The sequence below is a fragment of the Phyllostomus hastatus genome, unplaced genomic scaffold, assembly GCF_019186645.2.
Source record: "Phyllostomus hastatus isolate PE091 unplaced genomic scaffold, TTU_PhHast_1.1 phas_scaffold_501, whole genome shotgun sequence".
NCBI lineage: Eukaryota > Metazoa > Chordata > Mammalia > Chiroptera > Phyllostomidae > Phyllostomus > Phyllostomus hastatus.
In genome coordinates this window covers 38889154-38902721 of record NW_025334033.1, presented here as the reverse complement: position 1 = coordinate 38902721, position 13568 = coordinate 38889154, and the positions used below count along the sequence as shown (strand labels likewise).

Sequence of the window (13568 nt, the reverse complement as noted above, 5' to 3'; positions counted from 1 at the left end):
CAACTCTTTGGTGATTATCATAGCTGTGAAAAACCTGTTAGCTTTCAGTTCATAAGTCCCACTTGTTTTCTATATTTCAAAGTGAAGAGAGAGAGTACAGTGTACTCATTAAAAGCACAGACTCTGAATAAAGCCAGACTGCCTGGGATTGAATCTTGACTCCACTCCAGCTATTTAGTCTTTGACAAATTAGCTAACTCCTCTGTGCCTTGGTTTTTTCACTTATAAAACTGGTTCATTACTATGTGTTTTATAGGGTGGATTAAATAAGTTAATATATGCAAAGTGCTTAGATCTGTACCTGGCACACAGTAAAAACTTTATACATACTAGCCATTATATTAGTGGAAGGGATGTTTGAACAGACATACCATTAACCCATAATATCAAAAATAAAAAATTCTCTCCTGTTGAAAAATACTCATATTTAAATCATTCATCAAAATTAAGAAAGAATAGCAATGACACTAAAAGAAAAAACAGCTAACTAATGAAAGCAAAATAATTTGATTGATTTTTACAGCGATAAGTCTGAAAGAACTACTATAAGGAAATAACCAACTACTGGCTCAGGACACACAACCATACGACTTGATGTATCAGAGCCTAGTTTACAGGAACATGACAGTCCTTCCCCTAAGGCATGATAATAAACATGATAACATTAAAAATTCTTGAATTCCTTAATTTTATGAATGTCTATGACATCTAAACATTTTTAAAATTTCACTTCATCTACAGCAATATATTATAAACACCAAAAGAATGTTTCCTGAGAGCAGGGACTCATATCAGAGACATTTAAGGCCCTACCCACAAATAAAAATAATACATAAGGAAAAAGATGACCATCATGTCAACACCGTTTTGTAAGTTTTGCTACTGCTAATATGAATTCTAAATTTACCCATATATTTTGTTGGATCTTACCTAAAAGAATTGCCATAGGAATTAGATGACCTTCCAGTGTACCTGAAAGAGTAGGCATTTCTCTGCTTGGGCTGAACAAGTACTGCTGATCACCAGGAGGCAGCGTAGCAACGGAATGTTGCAGTTTAGAATCTATCTTCTTGGGTTTTGTTGCATAAAAGTCAGTTTGTGTTCTAATTGACTTTACTTTAGTGCCTGTAATAATCATTGATCACAGATATTTTTCAATATTGTTTGAACATAAACTATCCAGCTATCTAGAAATATACAACTCTTCTTCACAGAAAGATCTCACTCTATACAAGGTTACAGTGACACATAGACTAGGGTTTGGCAAACTTTTTCTTAAATGGCCAGATAATAAGTATTTTAGTCTCATGGGCCATGTGGCCTAGTTGCAACAGCTCAACTCTGCCACTACAGTATGAAAGCAGCCACAGACAATATATATAGAGAACATAGATATCTTCTAATAAAACTTTATTTACAAAACAGGCAACTGACGTATAGACCATGGTTTTTCAGCCACTGAATATAAATAGCAACTTATCCAACTGCTGTGACAGGACAGATACAAGGACTAAGAAAAAGTGTTGAATAAAGGGCCCTGGCTGAATAGCTCAGTTGGTTGGAGTGTCATCTTGATATGCCAAGGTTGGAGGCTTGATCCCCAGTCAGGGTACATATAAGAATCAGCCAATGAGCGCATAAATAAGGGGAACAACAAATAGATCTCTCTCTCTCCCCCTCTCTCTCTCTCTTTCTAAATAATAAAAAAATAAAAAAATTTGGAAGAATATTGAATCAAGTCTATTATTTCCTACTATCTTAGAATTGTCTTTCCATTCTTAAACATTGTATAATTTGAACTGTATTCTCACTAATAAATAAAAAGCAAAAATTTAACTTTACATATTAAATCGATACCATAAAAAATGAGATTTCTTACCTTGAACCCGTTCTATTACTTTTGGTCTCTGTGCTTTGGACTTAGGAGATGGAGAATTGAATCTGAGATACGGTCCTTTTTTAAGAGTGCTGCGATGGCCCTGATAAACTGGTTTCCCGTAAACGTGTAACATATGATCTTCATCTTCCATCACTGTGGTTGCTTTCAAAAAACCCTAAGTACACAAAGTTATTCAACTCACCAACCAAATAGTTATCAAACATTTATCTCATTTTTCTCAGGCCTCCTTTTGCCAGCTTAAATACTATAACAAGTGTGATCTGGCCAGGAAAGTCCTTATATCAAATGACCCTTAAATTCTGAATACAGTTTCCATGCCATAGTTCTAAAGTTTTACAGTTTTCAATAGCATGAAAATATAAAAATCATCTACCCAAGAAACATGAAAGTTCTTATACTACTAAGAATATTCACAATAGCAAAAAGAAAGGTTTAAATGCATTTTATATATTACATTCAAGTATAATAATATAAGTCAAGTCTTTAAGTGATTTTCTACATTTCTGAGCCTACCCACAATCATAATCAAAATGCCACTGAAAGGTAGCATTTATTGAGCATCTACCAAATGTTAAGCAATGAATTAGATACTTCATTAATCTGCCCCCAAATCTGTGGTCGGCATTAAGAAAGTTACACCCTAGCTAGAGCAGCCAAAACATTCCCTCCATAACACCTGGCATTATGCCTCACAATCACTAGCACTGAACATACAGTTATTAAACTGAAACATAAACAAACAAAAAACATACAAATACACACACAGTGTTGGCGTCCACCCTGTCTGGTCTCAGGAAGCTGTAACCTACACCCCCATCCCCTCCCGTGGCTAAGGCTGAGTGAGAGACCTCCAGACCAGGAGACACTAAGAAGATAAGCTTATTTCCTTGGCAGGAGTACTGCTTCTGCTCCTTGCTTGGCCCCCAGTGCTTGATCAGTTAGCCAATGACAGGTAAGATTCCCCAAGGGGGAATCACCAAGGATAGGCATGATCACGTGGAGGCCCCAGGGAAGGACTTGGGGGGCTGTGGAAAAAGGGGGTAATCGCCCCTCGCCCCTCAGCTTTGACAAAGCCCGAGTCCTCATTCTGCCTGCGAGACATCCAAATCTCCTGGCTGCCTGTCTCCTCTGCCCGACTCAAGCCTGTGACAATAACAAGGGCAACTGTGGACTTCCCGGGATGATCAGACCTGAAAAAGGAACATGTAAATTCCTGTGAAACCTACTTGCCAAGGATGTTCTTAGATTATGGAGGCCTGGGCAGGAAATGAATTTAGCTCCTCAAGTTCTGTAGTTTTTTAGGTGATAAGACCCCAACTCAGTGGGAAGCTCTTTTTAGTTCTTTGAACATTATCTGTTGTTTGATCCTTACTGCCTGACAGTGATTGATGAACTTTACCTGTATTCCTGTGCAAATTGAAACCCAATAAAAACCCTGTGAAGGAAGGATCGGGGCGCTCTCCTTTGAGAGAGAGGCCAGGCTGCTCCAAGGCACCCTCCCCTTGAGAGGGTAGCCAGGCCGTCCCTCTTCTTCCACACAGGACTCGGTAGTCTGTGTGAATGTCTCATGTCTCATCCACGATGCCATGGACACTGTGGGCTGGTGTCTGCGTCAACACAGGATGAAATACAATTTGGAATACCATGAACTACTAATTTGTGGACTAGATGATCTCTAGATATACCTGCTATAACTAAAATACTATGGTTGTCAGTGTGAGATCTCAGAAGGAAGCAATTATGTATTTTATGCAGTGATTTCTATATTATGGATATCTAAAACCCTTAATATCAACAGTTTAAAATTAATTTACATTTGTATAATCCTAACATTTTAATATTCACTTCATTATTTGTATCTTTTAAGAAAATAATCAGCCCTGGCTGGTGTGGCTTAGTGGATTGAGTGCTGGCCTGCAAACCAAAGTGTTGCCAGTTCGATTCCCAATCAGGGCGCATGCCTGGGTTGCAGGCCAGGTTCCCTGGTGTGGGGCATGCGAGAAGCAACCAAACAATGATACTTCTCTCCCTGTTTTTCTCCCTCCTTTCCTCTCTGTCTAAAAATAAATAAATAAAGTATTTTTAAGAAAGAGAAAATAATCAGTTTTAATGCAACATTTATGCCACAAAACCAGAGTAGTTTCTTACTTCTTTTCTTTCTTTCTGTAAGCTTGAGGCAGGCATGGTCTTCATAGGTGGATTTCTAAAATGCTCCTGTTTTAGTTTTTGACAATGTTTTCTTGGAATCACATAATTATTTACTATTTTGTCTTGTTTATTGGTTTTAAAATCTTTAATCATATTAGGAGCTTTCTTGGTCCTTTGATTCTTCTGATCAAATCTCTTTTGTTCATTATCTTTTTTTGTCAGTTCATCCTTAAAAAAGCAAAAATTAAAATAACTTGAAATCTATCCAAGCAGTAATGCTTTCACATCAAAATAGAATTTATTTTCTTCTATTATAAAGATATCATTTAGCAGTTTTAAATGCCTTATAAATGAACGATATTGGCTTACATATGAAAATTCTCAGGAAGAATGAACGAAAACCAAAACATACTGGTGTCTTAAGGAGCAGGGTGAGTGAGAAATAGATGAGGGGGAGCAGCAGGAGGGCAGCGTTTCACTATAGACCTCTTTATGCTTTGTGGTGACTGAACCGTATGACCGTAGAAACTGCTCAAAAATTAAATGAAAAAACAAGTTTCCAAAAGAGTGAACAACTTTGTAATAATACTCTGAAATATTTATAAATGAAAACTGCTTCAAGGGTTAAACAAATATATTTTGTATAGAATCCACAGTAATAGAGTGACATACATTGCTAACTGTCTGCAGAACTAGAGCTGGTCTCCAAGTCTTCTGACTCTTAGTCCAGCTTTTTTCTGGTACATCACCTAGTAGCTACCAAAAATTCTTAACACCACATTAGAAATATTAATTTATACTCATATTCTTAAACAATAAAGTATAAAAGTATATTTCAATATTTATTGCTGTGGAGACCGAACTGACACTTCTTTTGCTACCACTGTGTATAAACACATATATACACCTTACAGTCAGGGAAAAAATACTTGTACCCCAAGAAAAAAATAATAGGGCTACCTCTCTGGTTCTGTTCTCTTGAATATATAAAATTTTAAGAATTTCCTTTAAAGTACTGACTCCCTGATAAAAATAGCTCTCCTAGATTTGACTGCAGGTGGTGAACACAAAATGCATATAGAAATGATGTATTATAGGATTGCACACTTGAAACCTATATTTCATTAACCAATGTCATCCCAATAAATTTGAATTTAAAAAATTAAAAATAAGCCCTGGCTGGCGTAGCTCAGTGGATTGAGCGCGGGCTGGGAACCAAAGTGTCCCAGGTTCGATTCCCAGCCAGGGTACATTCCTGGGTTGCAGGCCATAGCCCCCAGCAACCACACATTGATCTCTCTCTCTCTCTCCACTCCCTCCCTTCCCTCCCTAAAAATAAATAAATAAAATATTTTTAAAAAAATTAAAAATAAAAAAATAACTCTCCTCAATTTTTGCAATGCTAATGTCTAAAGACATGCTGTGAATGTGAGAAAGTGGCGGTTTTACCATCAGCCTAAGTTTTTCCACCTTACAAATCTTATAGGTATTTTCCTTTCAAACAACTTTGGTGTTTTTACTTTGATAATCCAATGCTCCTAAATCTTCTATTTTGAAACATTTTTGTAACTATACTTCTTTTTTTCCTAAACGCTTTTGCTAGATTTTCTTTCAAATACTCATATTCTACAATTTGCCAGACAAGAGACACAGAATAATTTATAAGATAAAGCACTTAAGTAAAATGATACATATTACTAAATATAATGACAGAGTGAAATTAAGAATTATAAGTGGACTTATAGGTATATAAGGAATATTTTGAGAATAAGTATAATACTTATAAACTGGAAAAAATTATCCTCTGAGAATTAACTTGGTTCTGTTTTTTCTAAAATCTACCTGAATTTCTGCAGAAATAGTTTTAATCCATTCATCCACTGTCTTCTTGATCCGAATCTTCTCTGACATCTCTCTACACAAGAGAATAAAAAATATTCTTAAATTATTATTTAATTGTCTGAGAACAGAACCTGGAGCAGATCTCTTATATAGTTTTGAACCTATTGGTAGCCCAATATCCTTCATCTGAAAAGAAAAAAAAACAATGATACTAGTTTTCATCAAATGTTTGAAGGATGTTTGGAAAGCACATGTAGATCCTAGAAAACTTTTTTCAATATTTATGTTCATTTCTTTTTTTTAAATTAAATACTGTTGAATTTTATGGTTGTTCGAGTACAGTTTTCTGCCTAGAAGATTGGTACCAAAGAGACAAACAAAATTAAAGGGAAAATTCATATTTGTAAAAGTGATATGTATAGATCCAAATTCAACTCCAGCATAATCCTATATCAAAGTCAATAAAGAACCTTTTCTAAACATTAAAACACTTAGCACAAAATAAAACGTTTAGAAAAAAATTTAAGAAAAGCTGTAAACTGGTGGTTTCAAAAATAACTGTGGGCTATCAACACCCTGTCTTACCGGTCGTTAGACAGAGCATTGATAAATGAATACATAGCAGTTCCATCCTTTGCACGAACAATCGCTTCCAGGTTTTCTTCAAGTAGTTTTTTATTGTTTTGTACTCCTCTCAAAATCTTCTCAGCTTCTTTCAGTATGGATCTTGTACTGGTTGTTTGAAGCTTAGTGGCGTTCTGTGGAAGATCAACAAGCCTTGACATAATCAGCGATTCTGTTGGCTTAAAAGAAAGGAAAAATGTCACCTTGTAAAACTCATTAATTATTTTAATCCAGACAAGTGCTATTATTCTAGTTTGGGCCATATACTATGCCAATATATTCTAAGGACTCAACCTGTCAAATTTAAGAGCTCTAAAAGAATACTTGGCAGTGTAGTTTTCTATTTAGAAGTACTAATATGGATGTTAAGTGAAATTGGGCTGAGAAGTATGGACTGGTGGTAGGCAGTTCAGTGGTCAATAACAATTATATCTGGTGAAGAAAGCTTAAAAGAAAAAAAAAGAGCAAAAGCTGGCTCTAGCTAGGCATGGCAGACATTGTGAACTGTATAAACAAGGGCCACCCACAGTTCTCTCTCCCCTTCCTTCTTCTCCAACAGAAAATGTAAACGGCCAGAGGGGGCCATGTGGCTCTGTCCTAGCATCCTAGCCTAGCATCCTAGCCAAGGAACAGGAAGTCGAAGCTACTTGGTGAGGGTTTCCAGAAAAACTCTGTGAAGAGAACAGACTGCACTGACACGTCTCTCTGCAGTGCTTTGTTTTCATCTTCACTCTTGCTTTTTGTCTTGATAACTTTTCTATTCTTCATCATTTTTATCTTTACTAATCATCAATTTTAATATCCTGTTGCCCCTTTACCTGGGGTATGCTGTTTGTTTCTTTCCTTTTTTGGCCACGATCGTGAAGAATGTTATCAGACTTTTGCCCGGTCACTTTAGCTGTTCCTAGTTCCTCATATGAAGGAAATCTTTGAGAGAATAGAGAATCATTGCTGTAAAAGATTTAAAAATAAAGTTTGCTGAATTGTCATAAATCCAGAAAACATTTGAATACACAAATATTTGATACATTTTAATTATATGAATTCTACATGGTGTCCTATTAAAAGTGTACAATGAAATTAGTCAATTATATGATTAAACATATATAACAGAGTGACACAAGACAAAATTACGCAGATCAGACTGGTTTAGGTATAATAGGAAAAAAGCAGAGAAAGGTTTTACTTTGAAGAAGCTAAAATGCAGATGCACTCTCAGAATGGTTGAGTAAGAACCTCTAAAAATCCTCTTCTGCATAAGAGCAAAGAGAATGAGATCCAAAATGGTCAGAACAACTTGTTCAGAACTCAGGAAATTAAACAAAGGTTTGCAAAATGCAGAAAAGATTAATCAAGAAAATGGCTGATTCTCGGTGAGAACAGGAAGACTTGTGGCATTTGTAACCTGCTCCATTCCCACTGCCCTTTCCCAAAAGCCTTGGAACAACTGAAAAGGGCAGAACAGGTTTGGAGCGCCTCAGAAAGTCCCATTCACAAGGATTCTCCTTATTTGACTTGACTCAGAGCTAGTTCAGTGAGAAACCCTATCCCTAGGTCATTTTTCAAAAACAGTGGCAACTGTTTCACATCTTAGCTGCCTGAGGTAGCCATATCAGTTGAGGCAAATAAAAGGGTTGGCAATAAACTAAAAATCTGAGTAGTGAGATGTCCATTGTGTAGCTTTGAAAAGTTCCAATAAACTATTGGAAATCTAGAAGGTCCCATGCATGTGCATGCCCAAGAAAGACCTGAGAAAAGACTAATCTCTCACCCCTAGCTGATCCGAGGCTCTACAAGTATGAAGTTTAAGGTTAACGGAGACTGCCAGGCTATTGCAGGTGTGCCCCAACACACACACACACACACCTGCTTGGCAAGGGAGGGAGACTTTTTTTATAGGGGGACTCGGCTTTTTTTTTTTATTGCTATTCTATTACATTTGTCCCAATTTTTCCCCCTTTGCCCTCCTGTGCCCAGCCCACCCCAGCTCCCGAAGGCAATCCCTACACCATCGTCCATGTCCATGGGTCATTCGTGCATGTTCTTTGATTACCTTTCCCCTTCTTTCCATCATTATCTCCCCTCCCCTTTGGATACTGTCAGTCTGTTCCATGTTTCCATGCCTCTGGTTCTATTTTGCTCATTAGTTTATTTTTTGTTCATTAGATTCCTCTTATAAGTGAGATCATACAGTATTTGTCTTCCAGCAACTGGCTTATTTCACTTATTTCACTCTAGTTCCATCTATGCTGTTGCAAAAGGTAGGAGCTCCTTCTTTCTTTCTGCTGCATAGTATTCCACTGTGTAAATGTACCACAGTTTTTTGATCCACTCATCTACTGATGGGCACTTAGGCTGTTTCCAGCACTTGGCTATTGTAAATAGCACTATTATGAACATTGGGGTACAGGTGAGTAAGTTCTTTTGAACTGGTGATTCGGGATTCTTAGGGTATGTTCTCAGCCGTGGAATTGCTGGGTAAAAGGCAGTTCCATTTTTAATTTTTTGAAGAAATTCCATACTGTTTTTCACAGTGGCTGCACCAGTCTGCATTCCCACCAACAGTGCACTAGGGTTCCCTTTCCTCCACACCCTCACCAGCACTTGTTTGTTGACTTATTGATGATGGCCATTCTGACCGGTGTGAGGTAGTATCTCATTGTGATTTTAATTTGCATCTTTGATGGCTAGTGATGTTGAGCATCTTTTCATATGTCTCTGGGCCATCTGTGTGTCCTCCTTGGAGAAGTGTCTATTCAGGACCTTTGCCCATTTTTAAAATTGTTTGTCTTCCTGGTGTTGTCATGTAAATTCTTTATATACTTTGGAGCTTAAACCCTTGTCCAATGTATCATTACCAGATATATTTTCCCATACAGATGGTTCCCTTTTCATTTTGATGATGGTTTCTTTAGGCATGCAGAAGATTTTTAATTTGATATAGTTGCATTTGTTTATTTTTTTTCCTTTATTTCCCTTGCCCTAGGAGACATATCGGCAAAAATATTGCTACATGGGATATCTGAAATTTTACTGCCTGTGTTTTCTGCTAGGACTTTTATGGTAGCATGATTTATATTTAGGTCTTTTACCCATTTTGAGTTTATTCTGGTGTATGCTGTAGGTTGGTGGTCTAATTTCCATTTTTTGCATGTACTAGAGGGAGACTTCCATTCAAGGTATTTAGGAAATCTCTTTCCAAATATTAACAGACTTTAGTTAACCAAATAGGCTTGCTACACTCGATAAAGAATGCAGATTTGGGGGGACTTCTAGTCAAGATGGGGGGGTAGGTGGACACACTGTGCCTCTTCACACAACCAAAATTAAGGACGAGAAAAATTTAGAAACAAACAAACAAAAAAAAACAGAACAGGCAGAAAATTGAACTGTACAGAAGTCCGACAACCATTCATCCATACTGGGGTACCAGAAGGAGAAGATGAAGAGCAACAAGTGGAAAACTTATTTGAACAAATAATAAAGGAGAACTTCCCCAATCTCGCAAAGGAAATGGACTTCCAGGAAGTCCAGGAAGCTTGGAAAGTCCCAAAGAAGTTGGACCCAAGGAGGAATACACCAAGGCACATCATAATTACATTAGCCAAGATTAAAGAGAAGGAGAGAATCTTAAAAGCAGCAAGAGAAAAAGAGACAGAAAAAGAGACTACAAAGGAGTGCCCATAAAACTGTCAGCTGATTTCTCAAAAGAGATCTTAAAGGCAAGAAGAGGCTGGAAAGAAGTATTCCAAGTCGTGAAAGGCAAGGACCTACATCCAAGATTGCTCTATCCAGCAAAGCTTTCATTTAGAATGAAGGGCAGGTAAAGCACTTCTCAGATAAGGTCAAGTTAAAGGAGTTCATCATCACCAAGCCCTTATTATATGAAATGTTAAAGGGACTTATCTAAGAAAAAGAAGATAAAAAAATATGAACAGTAAAAAGACAGCAAACTCACAGTTAATAACCACACCTAAAACAAAAGCAAAACAAGCAAACAAATAGAACAGGAACAGAACCACAGAAATGGAGATCACATGGAGGGATAGCAACAGGGGAGTGGGAGAAGGAAATAGGGGAAAAGGTACAGAAAATAAGTAGCATAGATGGTAGGGAGAAAATAGACAGGGGGAGAGCACGAATAGTATGGGAAATGTAGAAGCTAAAGAACTTATGACACATGGACATGAAGTAAAGGCAGGGAATGTGGGTGGGAGGGGGTGTGCAGGGTGGAGGGGAATGAAGGGGGGGAATGGGAGAACTGTAACAGCATAACCAATAAAATATATTTTTTAAAAAGAGAGAAGGGTTGGGAAATGGATAAGAAAAGAAAAAAGAATGTAGATTTTGCAGAATTAGCCCAAGAAAGAGCATGAAGAACAACAAATCCCCGGGGGAGGGTTGGGGAAGAATCTAATTTCCTGAGTTGCCACAATGGGTTATTTTAAATGTCTAATTTTCAACAATAAGTTTTGAGAACACAAAGAAACAGGAAAGTTGGATCAGTTCAGACACCAGGAAAAAGATAATCAATACAGTCTGTCCTCGAGGAACCCCTGGCACTGGACTTATTAGACAAAGACTATAAGTCAGCTATTACTACAGGAAAGCATGTTAAAAAATTAAAGCATAAGAATGAAGTCTCAGCACACAGAGAACAGCAATAAAAACAGAAACTACTAAAAAGAAAAACAAATTCTGGAGTTGAAAGCACAATAACTGAAATGTAAAATTCACTAGGCAGACTAAACAGTGTACTTGAGCTGACAGAAGAAAGAATCCGTAAACTTAAAGATAAATAAACTGAGATTATCCAGACTGAAAAACAAAGAAGGAAAAAAAGAATGAAAGGAAATTAAGAGCCTCAGAGAACTGTGGGACATTAGCAAGTATACCAAAATACAACATAGTTCTAGGACAGAAGAGAAAGGTCATATGTATCATTTCACTATATAAGAAAATAATGATCCAAACTTCCCAAATTCAGCGAATATTAATCCACTCGTCAAAAAGCTCAACTAACTTCAAGTAGAATGATCTCAGAGATCCATACTTAAACACATCATAGTCAAACTGTCAAAAGCCTAAGACAAAGGAAGAATCTTGAAAGCAGCAAGACAAAAATGCTTCATCATATACAAAGGTTCCTCAGTAAGATTAACACTACTTCTCATCATAAACCACAGAGTCCAGAAGGCAGTTAGATGACATTTTCAAAGCGTTGAAAGAAAAAGAAAATCAACCAAAAATTCTATATCCAGAAAACCTATTCTTCAGAAATTAAAAAAAGAAAGAAATTAAGACATTTCTAGATAAACAAACTGAGAGAATTCATCACTAGCAAATCTACCCTACATGAAATACTAGAGGAAATCCCTCAGAATGGAATAAAAGGGCAGTAGGCACTAACTCGAATCCATGTAAAGAAATAAAGAGTACTGGTAAAGGTTAACTTATAAAGGTAAAATGAAAGTATAAAATACAATTTTATTTATAACCTTTTTCTTCTCCTATCCAATTTAAAGGACAACTACAGCTCTGGCTGGTGTGGCTCACTGGCCTGCAAATCAGAGGGTCACCAGTTCAATTCCCAGTTAGGGCACATGTCTGGGTTGTGGGCCAGGCCCCCAGTAGGGGGCACATGAGAGGCAACCACACATTGATGTTTCTCTCTCTCATTCTCTCTCCCCTTCCCCTCTAAAAACTAAATAAAATCTTTATAACATAAAATAAAATAAAAGACAACTTCATAAAGCAATAATTACCAAACTGTACAGAAGGGTTTATAAAGATGTAATTTGTAAAATGATAATAGCAGAAAGAAAGGAGGAGAAAATAAAGCTGTACTGGAGCAAAATTTTTGAATCCTATTGGATTAGTATTAATCCTAACTAGATCGTTTTAATTTAAAAGTTAATTGTAATCCCCATAGTAACCACTACGAAAATAACTCAAAAAATATAGTAAACAAAACAAAGGAATTAAAATGTTATGCTAGAAAATACCTATTTAATACAAAAGAAGCCTTTATGTTGGAAAGGTGAAATAAAAGAAGACCTCAGACATACAGAAAACATATAGCACATGGCAGACATAAACCTTACTGTATCGATAATTACATTAAATACGAATGGACTAAAATGTATTGGGTTGGCCAAAAAGTTTGTTTAGTCTTTTTCCAGAAGATGGCTCTAGTAGTGCTTATTTATCTTTAACTTCATTGAAAACAATTTTGTTAGATTGTATTGTGACAGCTGTCATATCAGTGTGCATTTAAAAACTTTTTTAATCAAAATTGGTGAATTTTTGTGCAGCCATTTTAATACTGAGGATGGAAGAAGATATGCACCATTTTCAGCATATTATGCCTTATTATTTCAAGAAAGGTAAAAACTCAACTGAAATGCAAAAAAAAAAAAAAAAGATTTGTGCAGTGTATGGAGAAGGTGCTGTGACTCATCGAACATGTCAAAAGTGGTCTGAGAAGTTTCTAGGTACTACTGACATTTTGGCCAAATTATTCTTTGCTGTGGGGGCTGTCTTATGCACTGGAAGATGTTTAGCAGCACCCCTGGCCTCTACCCACTAGAAGCCAAAAGCGGGAGATAGCCAACATACTTAAAATATCCAAATCAACAAAGTTATTGGTGAAAATGAAAAATGTGTCTCTTATTTTACAGAAAAAAAGCCATAAGAATTTTTTGGCCAAACTAATACAATTTCTCCACATGACATTACTCAGAATATGGCTCATTTACATTCAAGATAAATAAATAAAATTATGATGGCCTAGATTTATTTGATTTAAAATGTTTTTCATGTAAAATTTCAAACATACATCAAAGCAGAAAGAATACTGTAATGATTTCCATATATACCCTTATTTAACCATAGTGATCACTAATTCATGGCTGCCTTCGTTTCCTTTACACTTCCAACGCTGTTTCCTATACTCTGCCATGGATTATTTTTGAAGCAAATCTAAGATACCATTTCATCAGAAATGAATAACATGCATCCATTAGAAATTAATAATCTGTATTTTGAGAAAATT

General features: G+C 36.4%; 1 protein-coding gene across 6 annotated transcripts in view; it reads right to left on the bottom strand.

The window, feature by feature from the left end:
• KIAA0586 (KIAA0586 ortholog) overlaps positions 1-13568 on the bottom strand; it is a 91971-nt gene that overhangs the window by 59462 nt on the left and 18941 nt on the right. For 4 of the 6 annotated variants that reach the window (XM_045822185.1, XM_045822183.1, XM_045822186.1 and 1 more), the window contains 6 exons: positions 7333-7465; positions 6476-6693; positions 5891-5963; positions 4049-4276; positions 1880-2054; positions 931-1125 (listed from right to left, as the gene is read on the bottom strand). In XM_045822185.1, the coding sequence (XP_045678141.1) occupies positions 931-1125; positions 1880-2054; positions 4049-4276; positions 5891-5963; positions 6476-6693; positions 7333-7465 (1022 nt within the window). The remainder of the gene's footprint in view (positions 1-930; positions 1126-1879; positions 2055-4048; positions 4277-5890; positions 5964-6475; positions 6694-7332; positions 7466-13568) is intronic. The other 2 variants (XM_045822187.1, XM_045822184.1) reach the window with 1 other exon arrangement.